Source organism: Haemaphysalis longicornis, unplaced genomic scaffold, assembly GCF_048455015.1.
Source record: "Haemaphysalis longicornis isolate Haplotype H1 unplaced genomic scaffold, Haemaphysalis longicornis Haplotype H1 scaffold_7, whole genome shotgun sequence".
Classification (NCBI taxonomy): Eukaryota; Metazoa; Arthropoda; class Arachnida; order Ixodida; family Ixodidae; genus Haemaphysalis; species Haemaphysalis longicornis.
This window is the reverse complement of record NW_027526422.1, coordinates 37940844-37960731: the sequence shown is the minus strand read 5'-3', so window position 1 is coordinate 37960731 and position 19888 is coordinate 37940844. Positions and strand designations below refer to the sequence as shown.

General features: G+C 54.7%; 1 protein-coding gene and 1 long non-coding RNA gene across 5 annotated transcripts in view; one reads left to right on the top strand and one right to left on the bottom strand.

Annotated features, from left to right (window-relative positions):
* LOC144145255 (uncharacterized) overlaps positions 1-19888 on the top strand; it is a 175446-nt gene that overhangs the window by 118783 nt on the left and 36775 nt on the right. The gene's annotated exons all lie outside the window — the stretch shown is intronic.
* The window catches only part of LOC144145254 (zinc finger protein basonuclin-2-like), a 327806-nt gene continuing 307932 nt past the window's right edge, over positions 15-19888 (bottom strand). For 3 of the 4 annotated variants that reach the window (XM_077676795.1, XM_077676797.1, XM_077676796.1), the window contains one exon: positions 16-4072. In XM_077676795.1, coding sequence (XP_077532921.1) covers positions 1097-4072 — 2976 coding nt within the window. In that variant the 3' untranslated portion in view covers positions 16-1096. Of the gene's footprint in view, positions 4073-19888 lie in introns of all 4 variants that reach the window. The other variant, XM_077676799.1, reaches the window with a different exon arrangement.

Here is a 19888-nt window from a genome sequence, read left to right as displayed (position 1 = left end):
CTTTGGCAAGCCCCTTGGAATCAGGCCCATTCCAAGGTTTTTGTTTTAATGTCTCGTTTGGAAACAGGCTCGTTTTTTTTTTTTCTTTCTTCTTCTTTCTTGTGAACATGGTGTATCTGTTCCCACGTGGAAATAATTTAAAAACAGAATTCGGACAACAAAAACACACGGTTTGATACTGTTGCTGCGCGCTGAAATGCACTCGCACACGCACACACTTTGGAGTCCTTGAGGAGTCCCCGCGCCATCGATTCATGGGGGAGGGATGCGCCGTCCCGACCCCGTTTCTTCTTTTTTTTTTCTATACAGTGAACGCGCACACATAACAAACCACGAAAGGAGCATTTGGTGTACTGAACGCCTGAACAGAGCGTCTCGTGATCCCGCACTCGAAACGCACTGCGTATGTGTATAGTAGGCCGTAGTCACAAGAGCCATGCGCGACACCATCCCGACCATCGGCGAACCGGACACTCCTGCGACGACGTGAAGCAGTGTGGTTGATCGACGCCACGGAGCGCACAGAGAAAAGACCATTTCCTTTTTTTCTCCTTTGTCGCCAAAAATACTGGCAGGTCGCACGCAAAGAACGTGGTTCGCTGTTTATCTCTGCCGTTTAACGATGAAGACGACTGTTGTCAATCGGTCTTCACGTACTAGTAACCTTGGAATTTACATCCTGATTGAAAGAAATAAAAACAAAGCACGAGTTGGGAATCGTGATTAGAACGTCCCTAAGACGCAGTTTTCATTCGGCGGAACTTTTGCAACGTTCAGGTAGCAAGAACGTGTGTCTTCGGGGTCAGGGCGCGGTGGCGGGGAACCACAACTGGCGACGTGTACATGGCGCATGCACTGCGCGAAGCTTAAAGCGGGCAAACGAGCAGGCTCTTGTGAGTACAACCTGTACCGTGATCGCGAGATGTGGAGGGGGGTTGTTGGTGGGAGGGGAGGGGGGACGCAAAGGGGCACGGGGGAAGATGAGAAATGCTGAATACTGTCGTCCCTTGTTGCTGTACAGGAGGGGGAAGAACGAGGGGACCGCGCACACTCTTGTAGCAATGTCCCGAGGAGCGCGGCCGATGAGAGGCCGACGTTACGTCGCCGCCACGGCCACCGGCGCCTCTTCGACAGGCGAAGGCGCACGGCCTTCCTTACTCGTGACGGAGCCGAAGTCGTCGTCGTTGTGTGCGACGCCCCGCGACGGGCTGGGCGCGCCCTGCGAGTCGCCGCCTCCGCCCCCGGAACTGGCGGCCGACATGCCGCCTCGACTGCCGGGCCGCGAGTCGTCGTCGTCGTCGTCCTCGTCGGCGCCAGCGGCCGACTGGTGCGGCGGCGCGAGCAGCGCGCCCGGGTGGAAAGGCCCCATGGCGAAGCTCGGCGGCAGCACGAAGCCTTCGGGCAGCCTGTGGTAGACGTCGGCCAGGTTGAGCGGCAGGCCCTGCGGGTCGTAGAGTCTGGTGAAGAAGTCCGACGGCGGGTACGGGAACAGCGCCTTGTCGAGGAACGGGGAGGCGCCTCCCTTCTCTGACGACGACGTGGACAGCAGCTTGCGGTGGAGGTTGAGGTTCGCCGAATGGCGGTCCCTGCTCCGCTTCGACGGGAAGGCAGCGTTGCACCCTTCCACTGTGCACTTGTGCATCAGCTTCAGGTGCACGTTTTGGTAGTGCGTCTTCACGCCGAAATGGTTCTGGAACACCTTCCCGCAGGCTGTGCACCGCCGGGGATTTTCTTTGTCCACCGGAATCTCCAGCCCGGGACCCACGAGCGCCGCGTCGCGGTACACCGGCAGCAGCGAGGACATGTGCTGGTCGGACGAGGGCGGCGAGGAGTCGCGCAGGCACGGCTCGTGCATGTCTCGCGGCACGTCCGCCAGGCCCAGTCCTGGCGCGTGGAAGGACACGCCCCCGGAGGACAGGCTGCGCGGAGCCGTCGGCACGAGACTTGCGAATGCCCCGAGCGACAGTGACTCCAAGTGCCGTAGCGGGTTCTCGGCCATGTCCTCTGTCTTAACGCTCGCTCCCGGCGACGTCCTCTCCTCGCCGTCTTTTTTGGTCGACAGGTCCTCGACTGATGAATGTCTCTGGGTCAGGACGGGAGAGGCGCGCGGCTCATTGTTGCTGCTGGGTACCGGTTTCTCGTCTTCTTTCTTGATGGCGACAACGCCACCGATCTTGCCCTGCTCCACTTCGAAGTTCCACGGGGGAACCTCGCGCTCGGTTTTGAACTTGATCGGCGGCGGAGACGGTGTCATGCGACCGTCGGTGTCTTTGTCGTCGAGGTCGTCGTCGATGTCGAAATCTTTGGAGTCGTCCTGACCGTCGGTGGAGATATCGTCCACGTCGTCCATGTCATCGTCTGACTTGAACTCCTCCATGAGGCCATTGTGGTCAATGTACGTGTTACTCGAAGACTCGTCCGAAGTGGCGTACTGCAGATCGTCGTCGCTGGTGACTGCGGCACACTTGGTCGGGTTCAGCGCCTTGCGTTTCCGCACTCCCTTGTTCTCACTTAGCACAGCAACGCTCGGCCGAGACGATTCCGCGTCCTTCTCGCCCTTCTCGACGGAAGAGAGGTTGACGCCGTCCCTGCGGCGCGGTGACCGGTCGTCCGACAGGTGCTCGCCCAACGAGTGCCTCTCGTCGTGCCTGCTCTTCCTGGTGGTCAGCCTCAGGGCGCTGCAGTCTCCCGATAGGGGACCCCCGGAGCCCAGCATGGCCTGCGTGGAGCACAACGATGCCAGCTTCTCCTGCACGGCGCCGAGCTTGTCGTGGAGCGCGCTTGCCAGGGACGACGGCGGCACGATGCTGGACGCGTTGGCGTTGTTGAAGCCGAGCAGCGTGGACGGCGGAAGCAGCGGGAATGGGTTTGCCGTTCTTCCGTCGTGCGGACTAATCTTCCGCCTCAGGTTGGGAGTGTGCAGCTTCGGGTTGGGATTCGCGCTGTGTCTGTTCCTGCTCCTGCGCGAACTGAACATCATGTTGCAGCCTTCCACGGTGCACTTGTGCATCTCCCGCAGGTGCACCGCGCTGAAGTGGATCTTCAGGGCGCCCTTGTCGCAGAAAGTCTTGAGGCATACGTGGCACTGGACTCTTCGCTTGCCCGTGGCAGGGTTTGTGGTGAGCGTGCTCAGGACCATCGGGTTCCAGCGGCGCTTCATGGGGTTGGCCGACTTGCGCAGGTGCTTCACCTTGCGCGCCGCGTACACCGAGTCCATGGAGCCCACGCCCAGGGACAGGTTGATGGCGCCCGCGTCACCCGTCTCGTCGTCCGACAAACCCTCGGACAGACTAAGGTCTGAGCTGTTGTTGGGAAACGGCGCCGAGAAACTGTTGTGGTTGTGCGTGGGAGAAGACAGCGGCGTCTTGGGGCTGCTGCTATTGTTGTTGTTGTTATTGTTGTGGTGGTGGTGATGGCTGTGGCTGTGATGGTGGTGACTCTGCATCAGCGACGCCTCTGCGCTGCGGGCGCTCTCGGTGACACAACCTCCGGCGGCGGCGCCTGGGCTTGTGGCCCGTCGGTCCCCTTGTCGGAAGTCGTAGGGCTGCATGCTCTGAAGCTTGTTCAGAGGAGATGACGATGAGAGCGCCGTGAGGGGGCTCGCCGCCGGTGAGCAGCCGACGGCGGGGGGAGAGGCGGACTGTCCTGAGCTCACGCTCGAGGGCGGATGGTGGTGGTGGTGATGGTGGCGCAGCGGAGGGACCCTGTTCACGGTCATGACACCACGCGAGGCCAGGAGGGATGGGGTGCTGTCGCCGCCGGATGACGAGAACTTGCCGCCGAACAACGACAGGGGGCCAGGTTTGGCGGCGGCGGCGGCGGCTGCTGCCACGACTGCGGGGACGGCGGTGCCGCGGCCGCTGCTGCGTTCGAGGAACTTCTTGATGTCGGAGTCGGGCAGGCCGGGCGGGCCGTCGGCCGCGACGGGGCTCCCCAGCGGCGCGGCGTCGCTGGTGAGGAAGTGGTGCGCCAAGGGGCGGGTCTCGGTGAACCGCAGGAACTGCTGGATGATTATCGGCTCTTCATCGCGGCTCGCCAGGTTCCAGCGCTCCAGGACTGTGCCGTGCGTATCCTGCGTGAACAGAAAAATAGGACACACTAAATACCCTGAATATAGTTGGCGGCCAAGCACAGTGGGTGCAGCAGTTCTCTTGTCTAAACGTGAGGAAGCCGAACGAAAAATGGGACGCAGACTTAGTGTAAGTGCAGTTTCTCACACTGTTTTTCCTCGCTTTTAAACATGCACCAACCATCAAACTTGCACCACATTCTGAGATATTTTCTGTTGTGCCTAGCGTATAAAGCGCAATGCTATACTCCCGCCTATGCGGGAGTATAGCATTGCGCTATTTTATGCTGCTATTTTATGCGACGCTTTCAGCTAAAACAGGCCGCGAAATCATTCAGACTTTTCGTCACTTCATCTAATTTGCTAATCCAGGTTATGTATTTCCTTTAACCGGGAAGAACGAATGTGCTCAGTTTCTGTCGGCCGAAGTGAAACTCGGGTATACAGTGTTCGTGCTATTAGAAAAAAAAAAACGTTTCGCAAAGACGAATGACAAAGCTACGGGAAATGAATGAATCCGCACCTCGGCGGTTTTTCTTTGTGCGTCGTCAGGCTGTGTGCTTCCGTTCGTGCCCAAAAGTCACCCTCACGCGGCACGAAACACGCATGCAACCTTGTCTCGTGCCGCGGGCCGCGTCTTACGCGTTCCTACTGCTAGAACTACTACTTCCCGTTCCTTTTGGTATTGCGGTTCCCTATATTCAGTATGCGGGATCTCCGAAGACCTCATCGAAGTGTACGGACCTCTCAGCCTCGCGGCCGCACGAAACGAGTCCAAAAAGGGAAACGTATTCAGATCCCCCGAAATCCCTCTGTCTCTTCTACCCATTCATGCTGCGTGACAGTGACCAGTAAGCGCAGTAAACGCTCGTTAATTCGAACTCGAATTGGACCATAAAATTGTTCGAATTAAGCGGAGTTATAATTAGCGGGCGGGTGCTATTAGAATGGAAATCGCACCACACTGCGCGGGCAGAACACGAAGGAGCAACCTCTGGACTCGTTATCGCGAATTAGACGCAACTACACGTTTGTGGCAGGTGATTTCGTAAATAATAATGGCATGCGCGGGAACACTGGCGCCGGTGGCGCGGCGCCCTCTGTAGAAGCGAAATAAGCTGTTGCAGGAGCGTAGCGCGCGCGCCAAGCTGTTGTTTTTCTGTTTCGTTGTTTTGCATCTCGTAAATTTAGTTTGGTTTGGATTTTCAACACATTGCAATCCCTCTGGGCCGACTGCTTCAGCGAGGAGCGATGGAAACGAGGGGATCATAGTTCGAATTAACCGTTCTGGATACCGACGCGTTCGAATTATCCGCAGTTTTCTGCCATTGAAATATACAGGACTGTGCCGGGACAAGGGCGTGAGTAGGAATTAACCGGAAGTTCGAATTAACCGAGTTCGAATTTACGAGCTTTTTTTTACTGCATAACCCGCCGCAGCTTCGCTTTTGGCACATGATACGTAATTCTAGGGCAGTCTTTTAACCCTGAAACTTGCACGCGTCACAGCTTGACGCAAGGCCCCGAGGAAAAGAATCTCTTAGGGCACTCCCTGCCCGCCGGGTAAAGGTTATTCTGCGACGCAGGCGCCCAAGCAGGAGCGAGCGTTTGCGTAACGAAATGTCCGCGTATACAAAAGTCGCCCCCTCCCACACCAGGGTGTGGGTGGGGAAAAAAAGCGCAGGAATTCGGGCCCGTGGCGGGAGGGAGATGACGGGCCCGCGGCACGCGCCCTAAACACGGCCACCGCAGTGACGGCGACGTCGGACCGGAAGCCGCCGCCGACATGACGAAGCGCGCGCCGGTGACAAAGGCTTTGTTTAACCCGGCCGCGGAGTTTACCCAGCGCGCGGCTAGACCACGACACGCGCGGCGCGATGCAGCCGCGGACCCGCTGTTTATTTGCGCGCGCGTGACGACGGCCCGGGCTCGAGACAGAGCGCAGGCTCTTCTCGATCCAGAAACCCCGTCGTAAATCGTGTACGCGCGCGCGCGGCCGGCTCGAAATAGCCGCGTTCGGCCGAAGGCCTGCTCGGCTGTGTGTTGATAAGAGCGGACCCTCTTCTCCAAATACACGCTCTGCCGCCGATGCCGGACGGGGCTTCGCCACGTAGCCCAAATATGCGCGCGGCCGACACAGGCGAGTTGGAAACACAGGCGCGTGCGGAGGCGACCCCCAACCCGCTCCTTCTTCTCCGCTTGTATACACGAGCCGTTGTCAGCGCGCCCCAGATGTCGCTTCCAGACAGCGCCACGCGACCAGCCTCCCCTTCCTCCGTCCCGGCTCAACTCGTTGGCCTGCCAACACTCCGGGCGCGGAGGAGGAGGAGGAGACGCTACTGCTCTGTCCACCGTGGCTTTCGCTTTCCGCTCGTTTGGGTACGCACGTGTAGCGGTCGATTCTCCGTCTACTTGTATACGCGCCGGTTTGTCGTCGTCAGCTGCGTATTTCACAACGCAGTTCGGCTTATGTATATCGTTTGTCACACTCCCTTTGGTGGCGCCATTTGCGATGCATTCGAAATAGCTACTCCATCTCCTTTGTGTATACGAAAGTATGCTATTTAAGACACTTTGGCAGCGGATACAAAGGCTCGTCAGCAACCACGTCTTGGCGAACCCTACCCATGGTAGCTGGCTGGCTATACATGGGAATTCATTCCTGTGGGTTGCTGTTGTGCTAACAGCTTGATTGGAAAAGAAAGGCCCGAGTCTGGGTGGCCTAGGGCTTGGGGAGGGCTTAGTGGGTTGTGAACTTTTACGTCTGTTAAGTCCTCATAGGCGATAGGAGGTCAGTGTCGATTCCCATTACGCTTCTCGTGCAAGTTTACTGTTAATGGATGAAAATTCTGTGGAACGTAACGCCCCGCCTTGTCAAATGAAGTGTAATTATGAGTGCGTGGTTGTGTGTTGGCTACGTATATTTTATATTTGGTTTAACTTGAGCAGTTCCAAATGGGATGGTGAAGGTTAGCTTATGTGGAACCTTGACGTTATGGGCATTTCGGAGGAAAATGAGGGGAGAACCATTTGCGAGCAGTGGCAGGAGTGTAGGCTCCGTTGGCGGTATACTTATAAAGAACAATCTCTCCAGAAAACGGGAGCGGATTAGAGCCTGAGAGGAAGCCCAAAGAAGTGACGCCTTGGTAACCCTTCCTTCGGGCGTTTTTTTTTTTTTTTTTTTTTTTGTGTGTGAGTTTGTACTGTGAAGCGCTCCTACAATCTAAGGCAACCTTTTGGTTCATCTTCACCGCAAGGTAGTGCATTGCGGTGAAGCTGGACCACGGGATGGCTTTAGGGTAGATGCGCTCCTTCTAACACCCCTCCCCCTCATCTCTTGGCTCACATATCTGGTTGTTTGCGCGTTCACCAGCACTATACTGACCGCGCAACGGTACCTGCGATACGGTGCGTGACACACATTAGAGAGTTACAGCAGGGCGGAGAACCGGTCCCGGTACGGTACCCGGTAGCTGACCGGCGCCACTGCGCGTGCGCAGATGGGGAGAAACCGGATGGGCGCATGTGCAGGTGCACCTACCGTGTACCAGGCGCCGTACCGGGACCGGTTCTCCGATCTGCTATAACTCTCAATAGAAGGTTATAGCAAAACGGAGGTCTGGTCCCGGTACGGTACTCAGTAGACAACCGGCGCCAATGCGCGTGCGCAGAGGCGAGAAAAGTGTTTGTGCGCATGCGCAGGTGTACCGGGTACCGTACCGAAAACGGATCTCTGCACTTCTCTATAAGGAGAACCGGTCCCGGTACGGTACCCGGTAAGCGACCAGCGCTACTGCGCCTGCGCGGAGGCGGAAAAACTGGCTGTGAGCATGCGCAAATATACCGGATACCGTACCGGGACCGGATCTCCGCTCTGCTGTAACTCTCTGTTATAGGGAAACTCGTGCACCATGCTTTCGTAAAACAGCCAATGTTCGCAACGTAAATAAAATGGATGCTCGTGCGGTTTCTCAGAACGCACCGTGCTGCATGCCTTGTTGCTCTCATTCAACTCCCTCGCCAGCCAGCATTGTGTTCAAATCACAATACTTCGGTGTGATTCGTTCATCTTATAGTACTATAAAATTTCCGTCGAGGATTCAATAGCGGGCAGATATATCGTCGATTCAAGCCGCGAAACACTTTCCACGTTTGACATCTGCCAGACACTATATAAATACTCTCCATCCGGTTTTCGCAATCGATAGCTCAAGAGCATTGCCGCGTGCTTATTCGCCTCGTCGTCTTGAGGTGGTGTTTTTGAAATTTTGTTTTGCGCCAGTTGTGCTTTTCCAGATTGAAGGCATAGGCGTCTGCTTTAAAACAAGAGGAAGGGAGACAACGGGCGTCATTGTCTACCGTTTCTTGCCGTACCCGTTAACCCGTTATACGAATCAGCTTGTACGTAGCGCGGATCACATACTATATCCCTGACCGGAAATTAATGAAAAATTAAGTTTTCTGGGTAGTTCCATGATTAAACTGTTCAGAAACCATTTACGGTACTCGGCACCCGGTCCCTTGCACTTCCGGTTTGCATTGGCCTCCTGTTCCACCTCCTTAGCGGTTAAATGCCCACGATGCAGTTTTCCGCAGTGTCCACGGACGAAAGAGCCTTTTTTTTTCTTTCTTTCTAAATGATTAAGATGTTCGTGTTATCTTTCTTTTTTTTATTTTACTGTTCTATGCTAACTTTCAAATTTTGAGCCTCGCACGAAGAAATATTTCTTCGTTACAGCCGATTTCGCGAAGGCTCTTGCGGTTTTGGTTTCGTAAAAGAAAGAGCAAGTGTCACTGAAATGAAGCGAACTTTGGTTGGTCGACCAAGCAAAGTTTGTATTTAGTTCGCTATAGCCAATAATTCGCTATATCAGTGTTCGTTATAACGAGGTTCAACTTACTACAGCTTATACTATAAATGCGTCTCGGTTCCATAGCTTAGCTGTCGCGACCACCATGAACGTGGGTCATGCTGGGTCCCGGCATCAATTCAATCCACCGGGACTGACCTGTTCCCAGCACCACCAGCCCGACGGAAAGCTCTATAAACTCCCGCAAAAGCAGACCACGGACGAAACTGAAGTAAAGAAGAGGGGGAAGGAAGAACCTGGTCCCACGTCGTTATGCCGAGCTGCGCCGCGGACAGCGCGTGCCCGGGACTGGACAAAGGACACGCTGCAGCAACGAACAAGTCGAGACGAATTTCGGCCTCGGGGGAATAGCGCGCACCAAAATACCAGCGCACGAACTTTTACTCGCTTCTGTCGAGGCGCGACCGTCGCGGCAGCAGCAAAGCCGGTACCATCAAAAGTCGGCCTCGACATCCTCCTCGTGGCGAGGTCCAGGCGTCGCGCGGCTCGGCGCCGTCGGCAGCCGTGGCCCCGTTAGCGCCGCTCGGCCAACACCTGCAGTCCAGCGCTGCTCGTCGCCGCCTCGGCCCGTGTCCCTCTTAACGACGATCTTCGGCGGCGGGCGCGCTTCCGCCGCTCACGACCGGTGAAAGAGCCGCTCTTGTTGGCCCATTTGCGGGACAAAAGCTAATGTCCCGAGCGTGTCGCGCTCTTTAGGGACTCGCGCAGAATGGACGCCGACGACGCGGCGGTGCAAGGCCGACGCCGCGCTTTTGTGAGACCGCGCTCAGTCGCCGATGGAAGTGCAGGCCGTTGCCGCAGCTGCCGCCGCCACCGCGAACGGCACCGGGCGACCTTTTCCTGCGAGCCGCAACTGACTGACGCGTGATGGCTTGTCGTGACACCGTGTTCAGCGCAACGAGAGGAAAGCCCTCAAAGGGCCACCCCTGTGATGTGGCCGCGGCAGCGGGGACGCTCTCTCAACGAGTCGTTGGCGCAAGGACCCGTTTTCCGCCGTGCAGCCGGCCCGCCGTTGCACGGAATGCGAGGATTTTGGAGCGCCGTATAAAATAGGGACGCGTAGTGGCGTCACAACTGACCCGGTGTCGCTTCTTCCCCACAGGTTCTGAGCTAACGCAATGGGAACGCCGCGCATATGGAGCCTAAGGGGCAACCTAACGTAATGCCCAGTGGACCAACCGGCGTTCGCGGAAAGAACAAGAGTAGGTGGTCAGAATAGTGACGCGCGAGATGCTTAAAACGGCCTTCCACTCTGATTGAACATGACAGCTATAAGCTGGAGCATCGGTCTCCCCGAGGGACAACACATGCATTTGTCGCAACCGCCACTGACCAACACGTTTCCAAACGCCCATCACTTCCAAAAGCGAATCCCTTCGAGTGACACGAGTTATACGCGCATGGGAAAGCCTGTACATATATACGCGCCTTCGTTTTCGGATAAACAGGCCGCGAATCGCGGAACCATAGAAACTGGCGTGGTAACGCGGCCGCTAGCGGCAACTATCGGTGAGAATGTTTCACCACTGGTATAGCAACAGCATTAAACCGAAGCCTCACTGGTGATGGTGAGGCGGGTTGGGAAAACGTATTTGATTACTGCGCTGGCCAAACCTATCTGAAATCACGGAGGAAGTCAATTGTGGAGAGCATGGATTGAAGGCTCAAAACTTCTAAACAAACCGAAATTTTTGCCGCCCCTTAACTTGACCCTCGTAAAGCCCAAAGCGGAAGGCACACTCATCTAAACATTCACCGTATTCTCCGAACAACTCGACAAGAAGGAAATCCAATCATTCATACGCTCGCATATTGCCGCCGGCATGCATACCGCTGCTGCGTATATCGCGATGTCACTGGGAGAAAAAGTGTGTGCGATATGTCTGGATACGGTGGGTCTCTTAACGGTTCGGTTAATTTATCATTACGAGACGTTCCATTTCATTTGCGGGTTCGCTTCGGCACGTACGAGCTCAAGCGCAGTGTGATCTATAAGGACCAAAAATCGAATGGCGAGGCGTGGGTTTCCGAGCCGTGCTGGCCAAATATCGCTCCGGCGGCCACTCGAGGAACTGATTTGGCCGCTCAGGCAGTGCCAGTGAGCGGGACCAAGTGCTCGAGGCCGGGCTCCACAGCGCACTCCGCTTCAGCGCCATGTAATCGCCCAGGTTGCAGTACAGAGCTGGTGCTGCTGGTGCTGCTTCTCTGCGTGTGTGTGCGTGTCTTCTGCTACACCATTGTGATCTGTACCTTCATGTTTATTGTACATGTGTAGTGTTTATATGTATTCGTACTTTGTGTTTATATGTATTCGTACTTTGTACAATTTTTGAACTCCTAGTTTTTTTTTTCACCTATGTTTTATATATGTTCCTTCTTAATCGTGCCTATGTGTTATATATGATTCATGTAAGCCCTCTACCCTATCCTTCTATTCCTATGTACTCTTTCCTCCCTATCCCACCTCCCCTACACCAGCAGCAGTTCCGGTGTCCGCCCCTACGCGAGACAATTTAAGCCTACTGGTGGACCTTCCTCTCTTCCTAAAGAACAATTTACATACATACGTACAATTGGTTATGATTATGACAGAGACGATAATTACACTGAAGCGCTACTAGCGCTTTCTCGTCTGCGTCATCGAAAGTGCGCCCTGCCATGCGGCGTTAGCCATACATCCGCGAGCAACACGTCAACACGGACTCTATTTTGATTCCACGAATTACCTTGTTTGGTTCCATTGAAGTGCGCGCTTCAACGTTGCCGTCCTCACTGGAAAAAGCACCTACCTAATACACCTCTCTGTGCTTTGCTCCTCGTAAATTATCTTCACTGCCATTGGCGCTTCCTCCACTAAGACGTAAACAGGACCACCGGTGTGTGTAGGAACAGTTTGAGCTATGCACTGTGTATTAAGTAAGGGAGTGTAGAGAGGTTCATATTCATTTACGCTATAAGCATGACGGCAGAGGGCAGAACTGCACGCCTCAGCGGCGCTGTTGCTATGAGAGTGAGACGCATGTAGCAACTGTTAGGCGTGTTCTCCGGCTCAGACGGGGATTGCGGCGCAAGGCTTGATTGATTCTTTCCGTACGAGAACACTAAGCTTGAGCATCTTGTTTGTACGTACACATGGTGAGTGCTTTCGTACTGTTTCACTGCCACTATTTGCTCGGGAGCGTTCGTTCGCCGATAGTCGAAACGTAATAACGATATTGGTGGCGAAGCATGAACTACATACATGGCATCCCCAACATTCAGAAATATCCGCAGGTAAGCTTCACCACAACGCGGCGGAGCGATAAATCAGCGTGACGAAATGTGCGAGTTTGGCGAATGGTGAGGCCCAGCATGCAGAGAAATAGAATCTGGGAAGGATAACAGCCCAAGGCTGGCACTTGCGCTGTTTTTTAGCGCTAATATGTCGTTATGGAGCGTTGTAGTGAAGCTTATCTGCGGCTCGACCACACGGATACGCGCTCTTGGCGCCCCGTAACTGCGGCGGAGCACAGCTCTCAGGCGACATTCGATATGAATTAATTCAGTTTTAAGCGGCACAAAAAGCAAGACAACTATTTCATTGTTCTCGTTGTAAAGCAAACATTGAAACATCTTTTTGTTCACTTTCTCGGGGTTTGGTCAACTACAAAAGGCGTTTGTCTTTGCTTATAAATTTCATTTTCCCGTAATTTTGCCCTTTGGTTATTATTTTTACTTAGTGCGATGCATCAGAAATCACGCGCGATGAGATAGTGCAGCCTGTCAGCAATTGTAAGCACTAAATAGAAATCGCCTGACACATTGTTACCACGTTGCCAAGTGCGAAGTTTGTCGCGCTTTCAACATTTGTAACGACCCGTCGCGGTGGCTCAGTGCTCGGCAGCACAACGCCTTATAAGGCGTTGTGCTGCCGAGCTCGAGGACGCGGGTTCGATTCCCGGCCGCGGCGGCCGCTTTGCTGATGAAGGCGAAAAGCAAAAATGCCCGTGTGTACGGGGTTTCGACGCATGTTAAAGATCCCCAGGTGGTCAAGATTAATTCGGAGCCCTCCATTAAACAATACTATAAATCAATCAATCACCATTTGTAACGGCGAAAATCGCGCAAGCCTTGCAAGCTAGTTTCGGAGACTTGTAAGCTACTTCTTCCGCATGTTTTTCCCTGGGACGCTTCGTATACGCGCCAAATTGGCAGTGCGGCGGAGCTTCTGCTGTTAGTGCACGCACAAATTACTCGTTAAGTTGTTTTCGTCCGCCAAACGGCCCGCTTCGTCAGGCCCACGCGAAGGAACCCGCCACCAAGGACAAAAGTATTTCCGTTTTCTAAGGTTTATCAGAGTGATCTTGCCAGCATGCGTGGTCATCGTCAGCCGGCTTATGTCCGCTGCTCTTTCATATCTATGCTTCCATTCGTTCCTATCCTGCGCCACCCGAACCAATTCTTACCCCTGAATTTACTCATATCGTCCGTTGTTTCCTTTCTTTTCCTTATTCTCATCCCTTCTCTCGCTATCTACTACGTTACTCGGCCGTTACCCGTGTCGCCCGTCCTGCACACCACATAGCCGGCCCAACTCCACCGCATTGTCGTAATTGGAGCTATGCAGGATGTCTTCGACGCCAGCTTGTCCCATAATTTATGAAGTTCGTTTCCTGTCATTACACGTTACTCCTGTCATCCTTACGGCGTATATTTGCACACGATGCACGTTTGTCGATGGCCTGATGATGTGTCCGTCTAAAAATGAATTTGCTGTTCTATACGCACGAGTCACATACACACGTGACAATGATTTTGCTCCTCACAAAATAAATAGGTATACATGACTAACGCTGCCAATCGGGCATTCTCTGCGTTTTTTTTTTCTTTTTTCTTTTTTCTGGGGAGAAGCCTAAGAACGAACAGTAAGCGACCTCACACGGGTTAAGGGTGAGCGCTTCCCGGAGTGCTTTGTCGGACCTCTGAGTACATCTTCATGATGCGTTGCGGAAACCAAGACTTCAAATCATTTCCTAACAATCCATCTACTGGGTTGTGTAGATCAACCACGTTGGTGTGATTCGGTGGACCTACGCGTGCTTCTTACGTGGGCAAAATCAAAAGGATGCCTTTGAACACGACTCGCCCGTTGCAGAACCCTGCGGGTTGTCTAAATTAGCCAGTGCCCTCCAGCCACGGCAGCTTCGCCTGAAAGCTGGGTTTAACCCGGCTTTGGTTGGGTTTAACTCAACCAAATAACTTCTTAACCAATTTTACGCCTTCTGTAAGTTAATGAGTACGTGACAGGCCCCCCTGAACTGGAAAAGTGGGGAGACGCGGAAGTATGTAACGATCCACCGAGTTTGTTATACATCGCCTGCGCATTCTCAAAAAACTTCCTTTCCAAAATCAACCCGGTGACTCCACCGTTGCTTCCCCCTTCCCCTTGCTGTAGGGCGGTTACCTAGGGCGTGTTTGTCCGCGCTTCTCGTCAGCGCTAACGACAGCCCGAAACTTACTACGAGCGAGAAATCTTTGCTACAATGACTTTTTAAGCCCCTGAAACAGCGAAGACGGTGCGGTGCGGTGCTGGGTTTCAAAGCTCTTGTGGGCTCCCAGTTGAGACTTGCCCCCTTTCTACCTCCTTTTTGTGTAGGCGCCCACGTGTGTTGCTTGTTTGTTTGTTAGCGTTTAACCCTCATCCATTTTCACCGACCAGCTTAAGTAGCCAGCCCAGCACTGTGCCAGGCTGACCTCCCCTGTCTCACCAAAGAACCCTCTCAATTCCTCCTTCGCTGGGCGCGGAGCAGTCATCGTGCAAGGCGTGTGCGGCGACGCCTTTGCTAGAAGTTCTTTGTGTTTTCACTGCGTTCCTCGACGGCGACGAGGACGCCTCGAGGTGTCCCCATTGGACGTGTCTCAGTGCGGCCTCTCGCCCGCGGCGGCCGGTCGATGCGCCCAATGGGCGGCCAGGTGCGCGACAGCGCCAGGAAAGGGGGGAAGGCGCCCGCCTCGTCGGCGACGACGACGACGACGTCGCCGGAGGAAGGCGACAGTGGCCACCGCACGGGCCAATCGCCGGCCGCGACAAGAGTGACCCCCCCACCCTTCCGACGCGGCCGGCCCCTCCGGCACGGGCCGCTGTCCTCCGCTCACTCGTCGGGCCTTCCGAGAGAAGAGCACGGACGTGTCAACTTGCCCGGCGAGACAAGTGGTGTGTGGGGGGGAGAGAGCACGTCGTCTCGTCGTGCTGCCCTAATGAGAGGCCGCGGCCTCAACTAGGCCGCGCACGCACGCGTACCCTTTTAAGCGGGTGTATTGACTTGCGTAAGTGGAATATTGGGCGAGGTGCACATTATTAAAGGGACCCTGCTACACTTTTTTCAACTTTTTTTTAAATCTTAAATGCTTGCAGAACGTAGTCACCCAACACACCCAGAACTTAGATTAGGGGGTCGCAAAGTGCCACAGCCAAAAATTACTGTTCTATGCCCTTCAGATAACTTGGAAATTTGCTCAAAATATTTTACTCTCTTTCCCGGTCTTGGCGTTCTTCGACCGCTCGAATTACGTCATTAGGGCCATGTAGCGGCTACTGGCCGGTTTTCCTTCAGTTGCAGGAATGAACGCATTCGATAGAAACTTTAAAAATAAAGCCACAAAAACAAAGCAGAAACGGAAGGCGCATCTGGTGCGACGAGCAAATCACGCAGTGCCGCTACGTGCTGGCGATAACTATAGCTTTCGCGGTGCTTCCAGATGCGAAAGAACGAGTGAAAGCGTTTATCGAAAGTATTTCAGGGTCCCTTTATAAGAAGGATAAACGACGGATAACAACGAAACGCGAATTTGTAGTTGCGAGCACTGCGTCTCTCCGTACCCTTTTTCTTGTGCTTCGTTGTCTGAGCTGTTTATTCCTTTTGATGTGGTGATTACTCATTTGGTACGCACGTCTAGCTTTTCTTGGGAGAGGGGAAGATTTCAAGAACGCCTAACTAGCTATCATTCACAGAAGGAGCAGCTGCAGCGGTGAAGTTCCTCGATGCAACACCGCTATGCGAGTCGTCGCATGCCAAGTGAGTGGATCCGCCGATGACGGCCCAAAGTTTGCTCGAAGTCGCGTGCACAAAGACGCACGCACACTGTCGGCTATATAAAAGGCTTTCAGGTGGCAGCCTTTGAAGATGGCTGCCATCAGAGTTAGTGTTGATTTTTGCTCAACCGGCCAAACCGCTTCCGTTCACTGACTGGAACGAACTCATTTTCATCTCAATGGTACGCCGGAGTCTGGCTTGCCAAAACACTGAACTGAAGTGTTTCTCGCTCGAAGGTTATTCCATTTCAAGGACGATACTTATTAGTTAACCGGTTACAATGCAAGACGGAAAGACAACGGATGCGTTAGGACAGGTATTACAAAACAATCTTTTCGTCTCGAGGGGGGGCGGTACCAGGGAACCGCGAGGCTACGCTTTGTCTTTCTAGCTACCCGTACCTCTGAGTCGCAGTCAACACCACTGCCAAGTGAACGTTACGCTACCGCTAATGTTGACATCAGTAGAAACGCAACTACGGAAGCGGTCGATTCCGGGGAGAATAAAGAACCGGTCCCGGTACGGCGCCCAGTGCACAGTAGGTGCACCGGCGCATGCGCCGTACCGGGACCGGTGACAGGCTCGGCGCATGCGCAGGAGCACCTACCGTGTACCTGGCACCGCACCGGGACCGGTTCTCCTCTCTGCTATAACTCTCTATTTATTTTTCCCGGAATCGACCACTTCCGTAGTTGTAGTAGTTCCACTGCTTTCAGAACCGGTCCCAGTACGGCGCCCGGTATACGGTAGGTGCACGTGCACATGGGCCCAGCCGTTCTCTCTCCCTCTGCGCACGCCCAGTGACGCCGGTCGGCTACCGGGTACCGCGTACCGGGACCGGTTCTCTGCTCTGCTATAACTCTCTAATGAGCAGGCATTGTACGAATATTTTTCGGCTGAGACAGCACTCCGCACAACACTTCGGAGCCATGCCTGCGCATGAAGCTCCCCGTCCCAACCGTTCTAAAAATACATAGCGGACAACAAGGCCGGCCAGTTGCTCATGGGGCCTATGCACTCGATGAGGCCATCTCTAAATTTAAATCGCCCGCGCAGCTGCGGTTCAGAGCACACTGCTGTCCAAAGCCGGCAGCATTAAAGGCTACCGCAGATACGCGTTGCCCGGAGTATATAGCGACAAACTACACATCACTGTGAAATCTTGGGGAAAAGGCGAGAGCTGACGCAACGTGCTCGCAACATAGGTAGCTGGTGCATCGTGTGGATTTGTTGAGGCGGAATGTCGCTGTCAGTTAACCATATGCCTTAGCTATATTGGAGTCCCCTTGACAGGAAAGTTACTTTGCTATAGGCGGTACTACATTAAAAGAGGGGATCACTTGCTTTTCTGGACTCCAGCGGGGAAAGGGAAAAATCTCGAGTAGAGAGAATTCGAATAAACCGATTTCTTTATAACGGTTTACTGTATTTGCTTCTCAACACGCATTTGAAGTGACAATTACGGGTGCGACGACAGCTGTATACTTGCAACACTAGCCCGCGTTACGAACCGACACGCATTGACAGCGTAGAGTTAGTTCCGGCATATGTGAGGTCCCTCCGAAGGAAGGGAAGGAGAGGGGGAGGGGGGTTTGCTGAGTGAATTTTTCCAGCGCGGAACATGTCCGAAGGTCGTCGACACTGGCCGTAACAGCAACCGGAGCAGAAAGAAAAAAGACGCAAAAAATGACTCTGGTGTTCACGTACGCTGCGAGGGACAGAACGGCGTTGTGTCAAAACCATGTCGTGAAGACACCGCAACGACCGCGCGGCACTGGCGCGATCGAGGAACGCTGATGGTCCCGTCACGAATCGGGCATTTACGGCGCGAGGTGGGGGGACGACGACGGGGAATAACAAAAAAGGGAACAGCAACTCTGACATGGTGCAACAAGCGACGCGGCCGGATCACACGGCCTGCGCAAACATCGGGCGACTCGCCGCCGCCGAGAGACGCGCTGTCGCCAAGACAAAGGCGTCGGTGCCGATCGGCGGAGCGGCGGCGGCGGGCTCCGATAATCGCGCGGCGCTGCACGAGGGTCCGTCCCTCCCCTGCGAGTCATCATCGGTTGTCGTTCGGCCGCCGGGAACATTCGGGCCGTCGTCGTCGAGGCGGGGGACAACACGCGTCCGCTTTGTTGGAACATGACCTGCGTCTTCGCCTCGACGCGTTGTCTGTCGGCGGCGGCCAAGGGGTCCCGGAGGCCGCCGGAATGGCGGCACAATGGCCCCCTGATGCTATTACGCGCCCCCGGCCGGTGTCTGTCATTACGGCGTCTCAGCTGTCCTCTTTGTTGTCCCATCCCCCCGCCACCCGGTTCCGGGATGGACGCTCGCGGAGATGGGGGCAGCCCGCGCTGCGCGAGGTCAGGGTGAGGGCATCGCTGGAGGCATTACACGGGGCGACGGTGTCCCCCCCACCGAACCACCTTCGCTTACGTGCGCTGTTCGGTTTGATTGAGAGGAACGGCAGAGCGGATGGGCCGCCGCAGCTGCGATTGCGCTGTAACTGCCTCTAAAGAACTGCGTCTTGCCAGGGGACATGCCGTGTTACAACGGCGATGGCGCGCGTAAACGCAGCGGGCGTACACGGGACGCTGGCTTTCGTTATCCGACGGGTATTTTAAAAGGGAGATTCTGAACGCAGTATCCTTAACGTCGATGGCGAGGTAAACAGGCAGCGCCGTCCTTTCCTACTCGTCCGGCGCTCGTCGCAGATATCGCAGCAATCAAACCGGAACTGTGCGCCGGTTACCGCGCTCTGTTAGGCTGCTGTTCTTGCTCCGCCTTTGATTGCGGCCTCTTCAGATCACCATTGCAGTCTCGCCTGTACTAGGGCTGTGAACACAGCTGTGACAACAAGGACGGCCCAGGAATCGCTCTCGTTTGTCTTCTCATAAGCGATATATCAACGGAGTGTGGTACTGGGCATACATGAAAGCGAGAAACGTGGTCTTTATGCATGCACTGTTCCGACATGATTTCAACTCCTGACTCATTCTCGAAATTCTCCGCCACACTCGCGGCATGCTCAGTGCAACGTGCTGCTGCGTCGTTTTCCAATCGCCGAGAAACAAGCCGAGCGGTGCTGATGATACGCGCCATGGTATTTTTTTTTAATGACCTCGCCAGCTGAGGCCCCCCGACGTGGGTCGTGATCGAGGGACAATCAAGAAAAACAAACGACCACGCAGGAAGAGAAGGAGGCTCGAACCGGGGGTGCGCAAAGGGGTTCGCTCGCGGCCGGAAGGCGTGCTCTTCGGCCCGTTATTTATGGCCGCTCGGATGGGGCTCGTTAGACCAACGCCTGCGGACGTCTTTATTACAATTTCCGAAGCCGTGCCTTCCACCACGCGTCGTTGTTTTTGCGCCTCTCTCTTCGGTGGCGTCGTTTCGAGGCCCCGACGACGACGGTTCCGGAAAGAACAATGCGGCCGAGTCGCCCCGTGTACCCAAGGGCCGAACAAAGACGCCAATCGGTCCGGGCTCTCCGGAAATGCTTCATTACCGGCCTCGGAGAGGACGAGCATTGACGTGTCGCGCGGGGAAGCCACCCTGCGCAGACGCCAAAGGGTTGCGCTTCCGCGGGGCTTGGCACGGCGCCTAAGTGCGAGTCTCTTTCACACGCCGAAGCGTCAACGCGTGAAAGACCCCCCTCTGACGGCTGAACATGCGACACAGCGAAGTGCCATTTGCTGTAGTAGCGGCAGAAGCGTCTTTAGCGTCTGCGGGTTCGACGCTTGAGGAAACGCTGGGTACATGCACTATTTATAGGCCATGACTGCCGGTACTCAGTAAAATGAGCAAAATCGGGTTGATGTTGGCGTTAGTATAGATGTGTGGAATATTGCGCGCTGTTTAAGAGAAACTGGTAG